Here is a 12879-nt window from a genome sequence, read left to right as displayed (position 1 = left end):
CATCAAAGACAAAAAGATCAGCATAGAAGAAATATGAACCTTCTGCTAATTCCTGCTAGTACTGTCTCTGCTTGCATGGTTGAATATGTGAAGCCTGGTTAATCCCTGTCTTTCCAGAATAAAATAGGAGTAATGTGGTGAGCTGTGCAGTATGTTGTAAACTTGTTTGTTGCTTTCCTTCTAGATAAAGTTGTTCAAACCTCCATAATCCTCATGTGAAGCGTGGAAAACCTAATGAATTTACGTTTCAGTTTAATAAAGTCAGTTTCTAATGTGCTAAAAGTGATTCAGTAAAGACAGAAATGCATTTGCTCCTATTAAAGAACTGAATTCTGTTTTGCTGCATTCAAATCTTCAACTATCACTATGTTCACAGGAGCAACTTTCAAAATTAGATGATAATAGATACTTAATTGTACCCATAATCTAAGGCAAAGTCGAAAAATTTACACATTTTAGATCTAAAGCATGTAAAACAGGTCTGAGACCTTTTTATTTATTTATTTTTTATTTTTTACTATTCTCTAACATTTCAATATAAATAAATAACACAGAACACCATAGTTATTCCAGTTGACAGCCTGAAAAATGCTTGAATGTATTAGTTTGTATTATCAATATTAAGAAAAAAACATCTAGTTTTTGATTAAATGCACCTTTATTCAGGTCTTTCAGACAGGAGGATTGCAAAAACTGTTTTTTTTTTTCTTTGCAGTAAAACTTTGTTGTATTTTTTTTTTATTCTTTCACATGTGTCATTCAGGAGCTCTCCAAAATCACAATGCCTGTAATTTTCAACGAGCCCCTCAGCTTCCTGCAGCGTCTTACGGAGTACATGGAGCACACGTACCTCATCCATCAGGCCAATGAGTCCTCGGACTCTATTGAGCGAATGAAGGTAGTTGGCCCTCTGACACCATGAACGATTGGGACGCCGTTTTAATTAGATGTATGCTTTTCTTAGGGTAATTTGCGCTTTAGAATTAGAGCCTGCGTTTGTGCTGTGTTGGCAGTGTGTGGCTGCGTTTGCAGTGTCTGCAGTGGCGTCCCAGTGGGAACGCACAGGGAAACCTTTCAACCCTCTGCTGGGAGAAACCTACGAGCTGGTCAGGTAAGATGGACTGTGCGGATCCCGTTTATTTCTGATGTGAAAATTAAAACATATTATGCATTTTAAAAAAAGGATTAATAAAAATGAAAATACAGGTGCTTGTTTGTCTCTATAGCTCCTCCTTCATATTATAGGAATGTGCAAGCTGCACACATTGCTTTACTAGTCATAATTATGGCCTCTTCTGAAAATACATAGATACTTTTTTTCAGAATATCAGATTTTGAATGTCAGTCTTTTTTATTTTACTTGAAATCGACTTGAAAAAGGCATTGAATCCTAAATTTGAAATAGATGAAATAGTTGATTTGAATTATACTGTTGGAAAATGTAACTTCTTTAAATTTTCCTGTAGTTATTTTGGGAAGTGCTCTACATCTTTTGTATTTCATAATCACTGCACTGTTTACTCTGAAAATATCTCAGGCAAAATTGGAAGGTTGTTTTTGCCAATGGACACTCATATTTGGGCTTATTGCTATAGATCTGCTCAGTGGTTGTGCATCTGTTCATCTTCTAACATTCTCACACTCTCACGGTCTCTCGTCATGTCAGGGAGGATCTGGGTTTCCGGCTCATATCGGAGCAGGTCAGCCATCATCCTCCAGTCAGCGCCTTCCATGCTGAAGGTCTCAAGAAAGACTTTGTGTTTCATGGATCCATCTACCCCAAGCTAAAGTTCTGGGGCAAAAGTGTGGAAGCTGAGCCAAAAGGCATCATCACACTGGAGCTGCCTAAGTGAGAGCGTTTTCCTGAGAGCCTTTACAGATTTATTAGAAACAAATCCACGATTGACTGGTGTATGTGATGATCTTAAGAATATGACGACTCCTTAATTAATTGGCTTTTCGTTTTGTTTGATTTTTCCAGACACAATGAAGCTTATACCTGGACCAATCCCACGTGCTGTGTTCACAACATCATTGTGGGACAGCTTTGGATTGAGCAGTATGGAAATGTGGAGGTGGTCAACCACAGGTAAGAATCAAGACAATAATCTGTCGTTACAAGCCAAAAACAAAAGGTTATACCAATATTAGATATGATAAAGGTGAAAAAGCCGATTTCAATGTCTGTCAAACAAAAGGAGAGAAACAGAACATTTCTTCATGTTTGTTTTATTTATGAAGGAGTTTTATGTCATTCATATTTGAAACACTAAAATCTTTCAGCGTCTGGTTTTTTTGTACAGTACAGCAGTTATTTTAAATAACAGATGAAGAGGGAAAAACCTGCAGAAGGGTGTTTTTTTTTTCGTCTAAACTTTAGTGCATTAAACAGCAACTGTTTTTAAGAGTGAAGTTGGAATTGAAATCTTACAAATGAAAAAACACCAAGATAATGTGATAGAGTGCAATGATCTACTTTATAAACATAAATAAATAAACATCCTGTGTCAACCACTTTGCCTTTGTACTCGTACTTGATCTTAAAGATCTAGAACATGATTTACTTTGTGTTCAGCTGACTGTCAACAGTCTGAAGAGTTAAACAGGACATACATTCACCATTTATGCACTTCCCATATGAGATTAACAATGTTTTTATCTAAACCTGAAGTTCAGACTACATTGGCCTGTTGTCAATGACTTTTCCACATATTTGTCAGTCTGGAGCCATTGAAATTATGTATGGGTTTTGTTTTGAAAAGCAGTCAGAAACCTTCATACTCATCCAAATAATATCCTGAATTATAAGTGTGGATACTTTCCATTCGATAAAGAGAAAGGCTGATATAGCTAAATAAAAGAAGAGGAAGAAGAAGTTGTAGAGGAGGCTGGACCGAGAGAGTGAGGAAGTTGTACTCAGCAGTGAAGTGAAAAGAATAACATGTTTGTTTTTCGGGGGGTGTTTTTGTCTTTTTTCCCTCAGAACCGGGGAAAGATGCTGCCTGAATTTCAAACCCTGTGGCCTTTTTGGAAAAGAACTGCACAAGGTTGAAGGATATATTCTGGACAAAAGGTACAGCATGATTTTCAGCAAGGTGATTTTGACAACAAAGATTTATGATTATACTCCTGAATGTCCAGGAGGAATTAGGTGTGCAGCGCTACTTAAACTTATTTCAAATTTAGCTGCATACAGAATTAGTTATCTTTTTTTTTTTTTTTTTTTTATCGTGTCCTGTAAATGCAGTGCGGGGTGGGTTTTATTCCTGTTTGAAAGGGTTTTATAATTGCTGTCAAAAAGCTAAATAATCTTCTCAGTGGCATTCAATTAATGGCCCCCTGTTTTTTTCCATGTTTATCATCTTTTCAATAAGCTGCTTAAAGCTGTTTAAACATGCTGTTTTATACGACAGAACCTACAAAGAAACCCATGACAAAATCAAACCATAATGGCAATTACCATTTAGCAATTCAGAATTATTAATTCGTTGTATGGATAGGCAGCTGGTCATGGAAATGTGCTTTGATGTCAACCGCTAAAAGATGAAATGAGGACTATCAGCAAACAGCGACAACAAAGAGGAGGAGATGCTTCAGTCCGGCATCAAAGACAAGCGGAGCCAATAGTCTGCACTAACATGAAAAAACCACTGGAACAAGAACAAATGTCTGCTGCAAGACATGTTAATACTTGACGAAATGGACGTATTACTTCCATGTTTATTGCCTCAGCGTGGCATCAGGTGCTGCTGCTGCCTAATAAAAAAAAAATACTTTTTTTATCTTTACAGTTGAAAATGTTTCATTTTTGCTTAAATTTCTATCAATATCCCATTTCTAAAAATGCCTTTTTAATTTATTTTACAACTGTTGTGAGCATTCATAACAGGAGTGTGTGCGTGTGTGTGTATGTGTGCGTGCGTGTGTGTGTGTGTGTGTGTGTGTGTGTGTGCGTGCGTATGTGTGTTTCTCACAGTAAAAAGAAGCTCTGTGCACTCTATGGCAAGTGGACGGAGTGCCTGTACGTGGTTGATCCGGCTGGTTTTGAAGCGCATAAGAAAAATGACAAAAAAGGAACAGAAGAGAAGAGAGGCAGCAAAGCGGTAGGAAAGACTAAACACTGAAGAATGAGATTCCACTGTGAAATGTTTAAAAAAAAGAGACAAATTACGATTTGTGTTCATTGCCGTTGAAACTGGAAGTGGTAACAGAATAGGTTTGACAATTGAAATAGAAGAGCCTATGGAAGTACTTTGTATTCACTGGAGAGAAAAAAAATTACACAGCCTGTCTTGTAATTACAACATGACATCTAATAATTACCAGATCTGGATCTCTCAACTATGAGAAAGGTTCTCATAATTGTGTGATAAAGAAAAACAGAAACGTATGTAAACCTGTACAGTAATATGTGTTTATTTTGGATGTTATTGGCAGGTAATTATGAAAAGATGCTGCAGTGAAACCACTCAAAAATTAACACAGCGGAGCAAAAACCTGTTGGAGTTTGCTGAAAACAATTAGATTTTTATTTATTTGTTTATTTTAATTTTTGAAGCGTGTAATTATTAAAAAAAAAATGCTTCAGCGAAACCACTTGAAAGAGGTACCTGGGGACAAGAATCTGTTATAATTGAACAAGAAATTAATAACAGTTGTGTGTATTTCAGCAAGAATATGAGAAGAAAAAAGCAACTGAGCTCCACTTCAGTGCATTATGAAGTCCCGTCAGCTTCACCGCACAGCTTTCTGCCTGAACGGTCCAAATGACTTGAGATGCTCGTGCGGTGTTGAGTTGCTCGTACTAAAACCATCCTCATCTTTAACAAACAACCATATTTCCAAGAAGGTAGTAATAGCAGATTTCATTGCGATCGCACCATCATGGCCACTGGGAGAGAGATTCTCATAATTACGAGCTGAGGATGTCATGGTTACAAGGTCATGCAAAACAATGCGCTTCCATAAAGAACCACTGCAAACCTAGAAAATAAACTGAATGAACAATATCTGAAAATAAGCAAATGCAGCAACATATAAATCTACTGCAATATAAGATGTCTTATAGGCTGGTCCATGCTTCACATGTACGCGTTTCCGCGTCCGCTTTGGAAGGTCCGCGCACCACCGATGCGGACGCGCTTTCTCCCATGCTACATTTTGAGCTCAGCTGTGCGCGTCTCATGCAGGCGCGGTGATCCACGCAGCCTCGACAAGCTTTTCCGGTTCTACAGACTGTTAATCTGCTCCTTTATTACGGATTATTTAGAGAAAATTAAGCACATACATTGTCAGTACATTATCTTTAAGTATTAAAGTTTATTTAGCCTTTTTTTCCTGTTTCTGAATCGCGGGGGCGGCACCGGAGCGATTAGTTTTTCACTTCTGTCTGCAGACCTTCTCCTCCTCCAGACAGTCTCTCTCTCTCTTTCCACGAGTTTTTCACTCTTTCCGTGTCTTTAAGTGGAGCCATCAGGCTGGAGCGCCATCTACTTTCACTTTTACCGTCATGTTTTGTTTGCTATAGCGCTCCGGCGCAGGCGTACACTTCCGCGACCTGCGCGCAATGCGCAACGTGGTCTCAAAATCTGGCTGCTGCGCGGACGTCCGCGGATCGGTCCGCGCGGACCCTAGCGGACAGGAATTCATGACGATTTTTATGTCACGCGGACCAAAGCGCAACGCGCACCCACGCGGACATGTGAAGCATGGACGGGCCTCACTACACTTTTGCCTTAACGTTTCTGATGACTGTAATTGGTTGCAGAGCTGCAGTGACGATCAGCTGCAGCTTCCTTCTCCGGCTGCAGACACTGTGGAGATGATTCCTGGCAGCCAGCTCCTGTGGAGGATCAAGCCAAGACCAGCAAACTCTGCCCAGGTCCCAGTGATTCTTCACACACGTTATCAGTCATTATCAACAGTGAAGAATGTGCAGTGTTAAGAGGTTTGTGTTGATGCCTTTTTAAAAGCAAAAATTTTTTTTTTTTTGTTTTTGTTTTTTTAATGTATATGTTATAGATGTACAGCTTCACAACCTTTGCCATGCAGCTGAATGAGCTGCGTAAGGAGATGGAGGGAGTCATTCCCCAGACTGACTGCAGACTGAGGCCAGACATTCGAGCAATGGAAAACGGTGACATTGGTAAATATCAATGTTGTGCAAGTAAAAACAGCAATAGATAACAATTATTACTTACTGTTCTATAAAGTTGCTATTCTTTCTATGTAAGTTACTGCAAATAATAAATTAGGAATTTGAGAAAGTAACTCATTGCTTTTAATTTTCACTCCTATAAATATTCACATAGGTAATTCACTCATTAGGATAGTTAGGGGAAGATGCTGGATGTTATCCATTCATGTACATCTTAGAAAGTGATCATTTGTTTGAGGCTGCTGTTATTGAGACAACTAAGTTAGTTCAGGATTAATCAATAAACTAATTCCGTTTAAATTTCACATTAAAATTTGCTCCAAATCAAAATTTATTTAGATGTTTTTAAGGGGGCGTTTACAGATCCAACCAGTCTTCCGTCAGGTCCCTGACACGCCTCATGGCACTGCAGGATTATTCCTTCTGCACCAACACTTCTTGTTTAATTTAGTGGTTCCTGCAGTTTCCTTTATTACCCAAGAATCATTGGCGATTCACTTTCCACAAAGCAATTGAGACCCCGTCATGTGAGTTGAGTACCAAACAAGGCATTCCCGTCACAGTTTTAACGAGGGCATGATAGCTGCGTTGTTGGACAAAGTTTGTACTGTGAGTTCACATTGAAGTCACTGAACTAAATTCAGAATAACGCAAAGCTTTAATCTCTAGAATCTAATCGGCTGTTTCAAGTAAACTTATGTTCCCTTTCCAAAGAAATTCTCCTTAAGTGTTCTTAAGAAGATGGTATAATACCTCTAGCTTATCTCATAAGATTATGCCTCCAGCCTGACAGTACCTTACAGTAAATTATGTATATCCAGCTGTCTCTGGTAAGGAGGCATTTAAAATCCTTTTGAAATCTGAAAGTCAACCATGTCGTACTTCACTTAGACCTCGCAAGCGAAGAGAAGAAGAGGCTTGAGGAGAAGCAGAGAGCTGCTCGAAGAAACCGCTCGAAATCAGATGAGGACTGGAAGATGAGGTAAGGTTTCACATCCAGCGGATTTCGTGTAGACATGCACGTAATAAGAATCCATGAGGACAGAGAGTGTTGGTTTTACAACCCCCTTCAACCGTGATCAGTCATTACTTCTCAAGTATGAACATCCAATAAGAAAACACTTTAATGATTTGATTTATATTCAAGTAATTAAATCACAGTAGTACAGTTCACAATAAACAAAGCACATAAATGTTGAATGCATCCTTTAAAAATTAAAAGGGATGCATGAAATCTTAAACCAGCCCTGACCTGGGAATTGATGCAGTTTTCATTGTTTTTAAGGTGTAGTTTCTGCAATCAATGCTACATACAGTAATTATCACCATTGTGATTTCATACTGAAATGCTTGAGCTGAAGGTCTGTTTTGCTTCCATGCTTTCTTTTGTGTGTTTCTTTCTGCTGCTGCACACAGGACTCCTCCCCTGGGCCCAAGGTTAGAACCGTTTTAATGAAGCACCTGAAACACTTTACACAATCCCGTGACCTTTATTGTCTGCAAGCACTTTTCTGCTATGTAAAGCTTAGCTGTAATTGTTATCCGCTTTCTGTTACGTATGTAGGCTTGCTGATAATGAATCACTGTAAAGACATGATGCTATTAATAAGCCTTTCCGTCCAGCAGCAAGTCACCCCTCAATCACTGGCGCTAAATACAATTACTGAAACACTAAAGGAAGGAAGCTTCCTCCCTCTCTAAACCATCCTTCCCTTGTTACATAAAATTAAAGGTCCTATATTTTATACTAATTCAATCATCAATTTGCACTCTTAACTTTTTATGAGAAAATGCTTTTGTGGCAACAAAAACCATGTCAATAGAATTTTACATCCTTCCCTGCTTTGACCCTTTTCCCGATTGAGAAATCGCTGCACAAACAACAGGTCTCTCTTCCCACTTGCTGCTGTTTCCACATGAAGGGTTAGACAGAGGGCTGAGCCGCCGCCTCAGGCTGCCCCTCCCGCCCTGCCTGTCAGTGGCTTCCTCTGGCTATCCTAGCATAACTCTCACAATAAAAGTGTCAATGACGGAGCACAAGTGCAGGTCCTCAAAAATAAGAACTACTTATCATTCATGAGGAGGCGGGGGGTTATCAACAGGTCACACTGAAGGCTCGCAAAGACTTGACTTAGTTCATTTTATAGATTCAAAACCTTGTTATTGTTTTTTTCTTTCTTCTGGTTGATATTTTGTTTTGTTCTAGCATGCTTTTTGACATTAAATGTGACACCAGCGGAAAGCCAGATAAACCTTTTAATTTTTGCTACAGTGAGCAAGGATGTTGGCATGACCAGCAAAGCCCAGTGTACGGTGTGCACCTGTGGAAAAAATTGCCAGTGCAAAGCAGCTTTTCTTTGCTGTTGCTAGTGACTCTTCTGATATCCTCGAATGCTGTTAATCAGGGGTCCGATGATTGCTAGCATGAGCCCCCTTAAAGCTCGTGTCCGGAGTTTTGAAAGAGAGAGGCTTTTTTAATCCAACGTCTGGAGGTTCCGCCCTCCCTCTGCTTTCATGAGCGACCAAGCCACGCCCCTTTGATTGTGGACGCGGGTGAAAATGAGAGCCTCCGACTCCTACAGCATCTGACACGTTTAGCTGTTTACGGTGGATGTTCAGCAGACCATGGATATATCCGAGGTAAGCGCGGCGGCTGCTGCAGAGCTAACTCACCTCTGCCTGGGCGAGTGCCGTGCTCTCTGGCTGCGTGCACACTTTGATTGACGGCACGACAAGGCGGAAGCTCGAAATCTATTGGCTGACGCTGACCGGCGCTTTTTCGGATAACATGGGGGTCAGGCGGAGCTCATAAATAAATTTTTATATTGCTTTATGCTAATATTATAGTAAAGTATCGAACCAGACTGACACATTTAAGCTCTGTTAAAAAATGATACATACAGTGGAAACGAACGGAAACTCCGGACACGAGCTTTAAGGGCTCAGTTGGGATCTACTGAAGATTTGACCGTAAGAGTGGTTCAACCTTCTTACTTCTTTTTGAATCAGTGAAATGGATGGATGGATGGATGGATGGATGGAGATCATGTAACATTTTGCCTCGATGGTGACGATAATGTCTGAACAGTGTATCAGTGTTCCACCACAATATTCCAGAATTCACCAAGGGCCTGCTAACGGACGCTCTTGCTCGCTGCTTCTTCATATCTTTGTGTGAACTGAGCAGTTTGATTTCCCTCCAATCAAAGTCAGAAAAAAACAGTCAATGAAGAAGAACAAAATACCTTCTCTTCGCCCCCTACAATATAGGACCTTTAATGTTGGCTACAAGCAATCAACCCAAATTGCCAACCCAATAGAAGTCTTCCTTAACCTTTAGACAGTGCATGCCTGACCTTCCCTCTCTCTCAATCTTTTTTAAATTTCTCTGCCTGCACTAACTGGATGCTGACTGTTCGGCTTTCATTTCAGGTGGTTTCACCAGGGACAGAATCCGCACACCAGCTCCCAGGACTGGCTCTTTTCTGGTGGATACTGGGAAAGGTGCTACAACCAGCTGCCAGACATTTACTAAATAAAAATCTATAGAAATGTGCTGCAAATGGCAGCATGAGGTGTTTTTTTTTCCAATGTCAAATCTATAAGCAATAAAAAAGTGTACTTAAAATGTGTGACCTCTAATGAGGCAACTACTACAATCAACAGGTATAACAGGTGAAGTTGTTTGGAAATGCCTTGAATTTTCTCTGTTTATAATGAACTTTTCCCACAGTTCAGAGGTTTATTGTTTTGTTGCCCATCTGTCTTCTTTTAAATACTTTAATGTGTTTTCACATTGATTGTATATCTGTATGTGTATTTACTTCCAGTGTAACTGCCAGTGGTCTCACTGCGTCGTTGATATTTTCTGTGAACTCCACCTCACTAAAGTAACTATCCAGATCCTGGAATGTCAGGTACTCATGTGTTTGCCCTGAGAAAGGAAATGAAAAAATACTTTCATACCTATGCTTTCTGTGTCACCTTTATAAGATGACTTTTAGATGTGCTTTTGTATTGTTTGTGTGTCTTGTTTGTTGAGCTCAGTGTTTGAAAACGCTCATATAAGGGACACACATAGTGAGAACCAGTCATATTTTATTGAACATTTTAACTGTGTGTCAGCTGAATTTCTAACATATGAAATACCCCATGTATTTCGTTTAAGCTTCAATGAAATAACAGCGTGCAGGCTATTCATTATTCAACATGCTGTGAATTCATATCAGAGTTAAGTGAAAACGAACAGTGACTATACGATTAAACTGGGCATTCACCAACTTCCCTACAAGCCACCTAAACCAGTGACTGGCTTCTTATTAACCCTCTTTGAAAGTTCAGCGGTACATCTAAAGTTGAAATTATGTCATACTGTACTGGTGCTGCACTGTTCTTCTCTATTAATATCAATTCCGTCAATATGAACTTTCTGCGTTGTTTGCACAAGTATGTGCGTTGAACCTTTTTACTCATTGATACCAGGTAACAGATGCAGGAAAAATCAAGACGTTAAGACTAACCAGATGCAACACTAAACAATGGAGAGGACTGTGTTTCCTGTGCCTTGTGTAAACCACTTGCAGGTGGTGATTGGTTCAGCCGTAAAATACAGCTTCGGCCTTTTACTCTCATGATTTAGCATGACGTTCACGTATGAAGCTAAACCCAAGTTAGAAGTCGCTCTGATAAGATGTTCTGTTTGTTTGTTTGTTTTTTAATTGAAATAGAAAAAAAAAAGAAAATATTTTGATGATTCTATCTGGAAGCAATCTTGCTGATTTGATAATGTTGCAAAGTAATAGTTATTTTAGTTGACAAACAATGAAATTATTGTTCCAGAGTATGTAATTTTCTTCAAGGTATGTATCCAACTGCAATCAGGAACAACTGTTTTGCCCAACAATAGCTCCCTTTTCTTTCCGTGTCTAACGGTTCAGTCGTTTGCTTCACTTCAATCGTACTTTTTTTTTTTTACCTTTGAATAAAATTTTAAAAACATTGAGTGAGCTTCAACGGTATTTGTCCATGTTATACTAAAGTGGCAAACATATTCCAGGATGCTGATTTACTGCTGTTACTAAAAACTTTCAGGAGCACCAAACAAGAGACGATCGCCGATGGCGTCACATATAACATGTACAGAAGGCTGTAGTATCAGTGGAGTGGATTAATACTTAATACTCAATAAAGATGCCCTCATGTTGCTGTATTATTTCCCCCAACAGCAATGGGATAAAAGGAATGTCCCAGGTGGCTGTGGATGGAAGGTGCTCTCCACTGCATGTATTTAGCATACACACTGATCTCCAACAATCCTTCTCTGCAATCTTCATCGTTCACGACCGAGCCTTCCACTCCTCGGTTGTGCAGCCCTGACAGAGGAGGCTCCGACGGAGCGCAGCTGTGGAGCCAGACCGCCCAGCTTCAACTTTCTAAGGAGGAACATCGCTCATGAAACCTTTTTTTTTTGCCAAGTTATTTGGTGTCCATGTTAGGAAATGATTCTTCAGTCTAACTGGATCCACCCTCTTCACCTCCACAAAAACGATTTAATTTGTAGCCTGTGTGGCTCTCAGAGAACTGAATTGAACTGAATGTATTTACTGACATTCCAAACAAGACAGGAGGGCCACTCTTCCCATATTGTGAATAGAACAAGTCAGAAATACATGTGCATGACCCAAACTTGCATATATCTTTCTTAGCTGCAAGGTTATAAGAAGATACATGTTTCACAAAGCATATAAGTTCATAATGCTGGAAAACTGAACAGTACATCAGTGCATATTTGAGTTTAAGCTGGTAATGACAAACAGTTCAATCTAATTCATCAACTGTTTCAGAAAAAGCATAAGTTTTCAAACTTCACAGTGTCAGCTAGAACTGGGAAAAAACTGGTGTTTACATATTTTCTATTCAGTAGAAAATATGTAAAAATTCAATAGAATCTATTGAATTCCATCAGATTGATGTGATGTTTTTAGAGTGAACATCACTCTTGTTCGCTCCACCTTCAAAGTGCAATAGTTTATTCAAAGTGTTGCCCAGGAGTTACCTCGTCTAAGCGAGATGATTTCACCTTCCTCTCCAATTAAAACATTTCTGAGTTTTTTACATCACTTTGAAGATATATGTAATATCCTTGAATTATCACAATGTAACTTACCACGAGTGTCAGAAAAGAAAGAAATTCTCAGCGTGCCAAGATCTCGTATTATGACAATGTCTTCTTTCAAAGTAACAAATGGGGGAAGAAAAAAAACAAGATGAAATGTTCTGATTAATTTACAGCAAGGACAAACCTCAACGTGACTGTTGAGAGTGTGTTCCTGTTCATGAGGGCAGATGATCTAGGTACCAGGTGTTTGTGTTTGTGTAAATTCTTACCTATTTGTCATTTTCAGTTTTATTTTGGTTCCCAATTTTTTTGCTTTATCCTACACAGCCTAATTTATTATAGTAGGTTAGTTGAAATCAATCAATCAAATCAGAAGACAAACAAAGTTATCTTCACCTTAAAATCATATGCCCGTTGTTGAAGAGAAATTAAAACCTCAGATACACTGCAGGAGTGGAAGACTGAGGTCTTTCTTCACTGTTTATGAATGGATAAAAGAATAAATGTACACTCCTTAATTAATCCTTAAATTATATGCAACACTGTAATCAAAGACAGTCCCGACTGTCAAAGTGTTCCTTCACTTAATTTCCATATCTTCAGG

The 12879-nt window shown here is 39.1% G+C and overlaps 1 protein-coding gene across 2 annotated transcripts in view; it reads left to right on the top strand.

Annotated features, from left to right (window-relative positions):
* osbpl1a (oxysterol binding protein-like 1A) overlaps positions 1–11133 on the top strand; it is a 37868-nt gene extending 26735 nt beyond the window's left edge. The window contains exons 19-29 of one of the 2 annotated variants that reach the window (XM_030083450.1): positions 764–898; positions 1014–1111; positions 1667–1849; positions 1982–2089; positions 2984–3073; positions 3977–4103; positions 5768–5881; positions 6022–6145; positions 7049–7139; positions 7574–7594; positions 9590–11133. In XM_030083450.1, the coding sequence (XP_029939310.1) occupies positions 764–898; positions 1014–1111; positions 1667–1849; positions 1982–2089; positions 2984–3073; positions 3977–4103; positions 5768–5881; positions 6022–6145; positions 7049–7139; positions 7574–7594; positions 9590–9692 (1194 nt within the window). In that variant the 3' untranslated portion in view covers positions 9693–11133. The remainder of the gene's footprint in view (positions 1–763; positions 899–1013; positions 1112–1666; positions 1850–1981; positions 2090–2983; positions 3074–3976; positions 4104–5767; positions 5882–6021; positions 6146–7048; positions 7140–7573; positions 7595–9589) is intronic. The other variant, XM_030083451.1, reaches the window with a different exon arrangement.
* The last annotated feature ends 1746 nt before the right edge of the window (positions 11134–12879 follow it).

The sequence above is a fragment of the Salarias fasciatus genome, chromosome 23 (genome assembly GCF_902148845.1).
Source record: "Salarias fasciatus chromosome 23, fSalaFa1.1, whole genome shotgun sequence".
NCBI classification, from domain to species: Eukaryota; Metazoa; Chordata; class Actinopteri; order Blenniiformes; family Blenniidae; genus Salarias; species Salarias fasciatus.
This window is presented reverse-complemented; position numbering and strand designations above follow the sequence as displayed.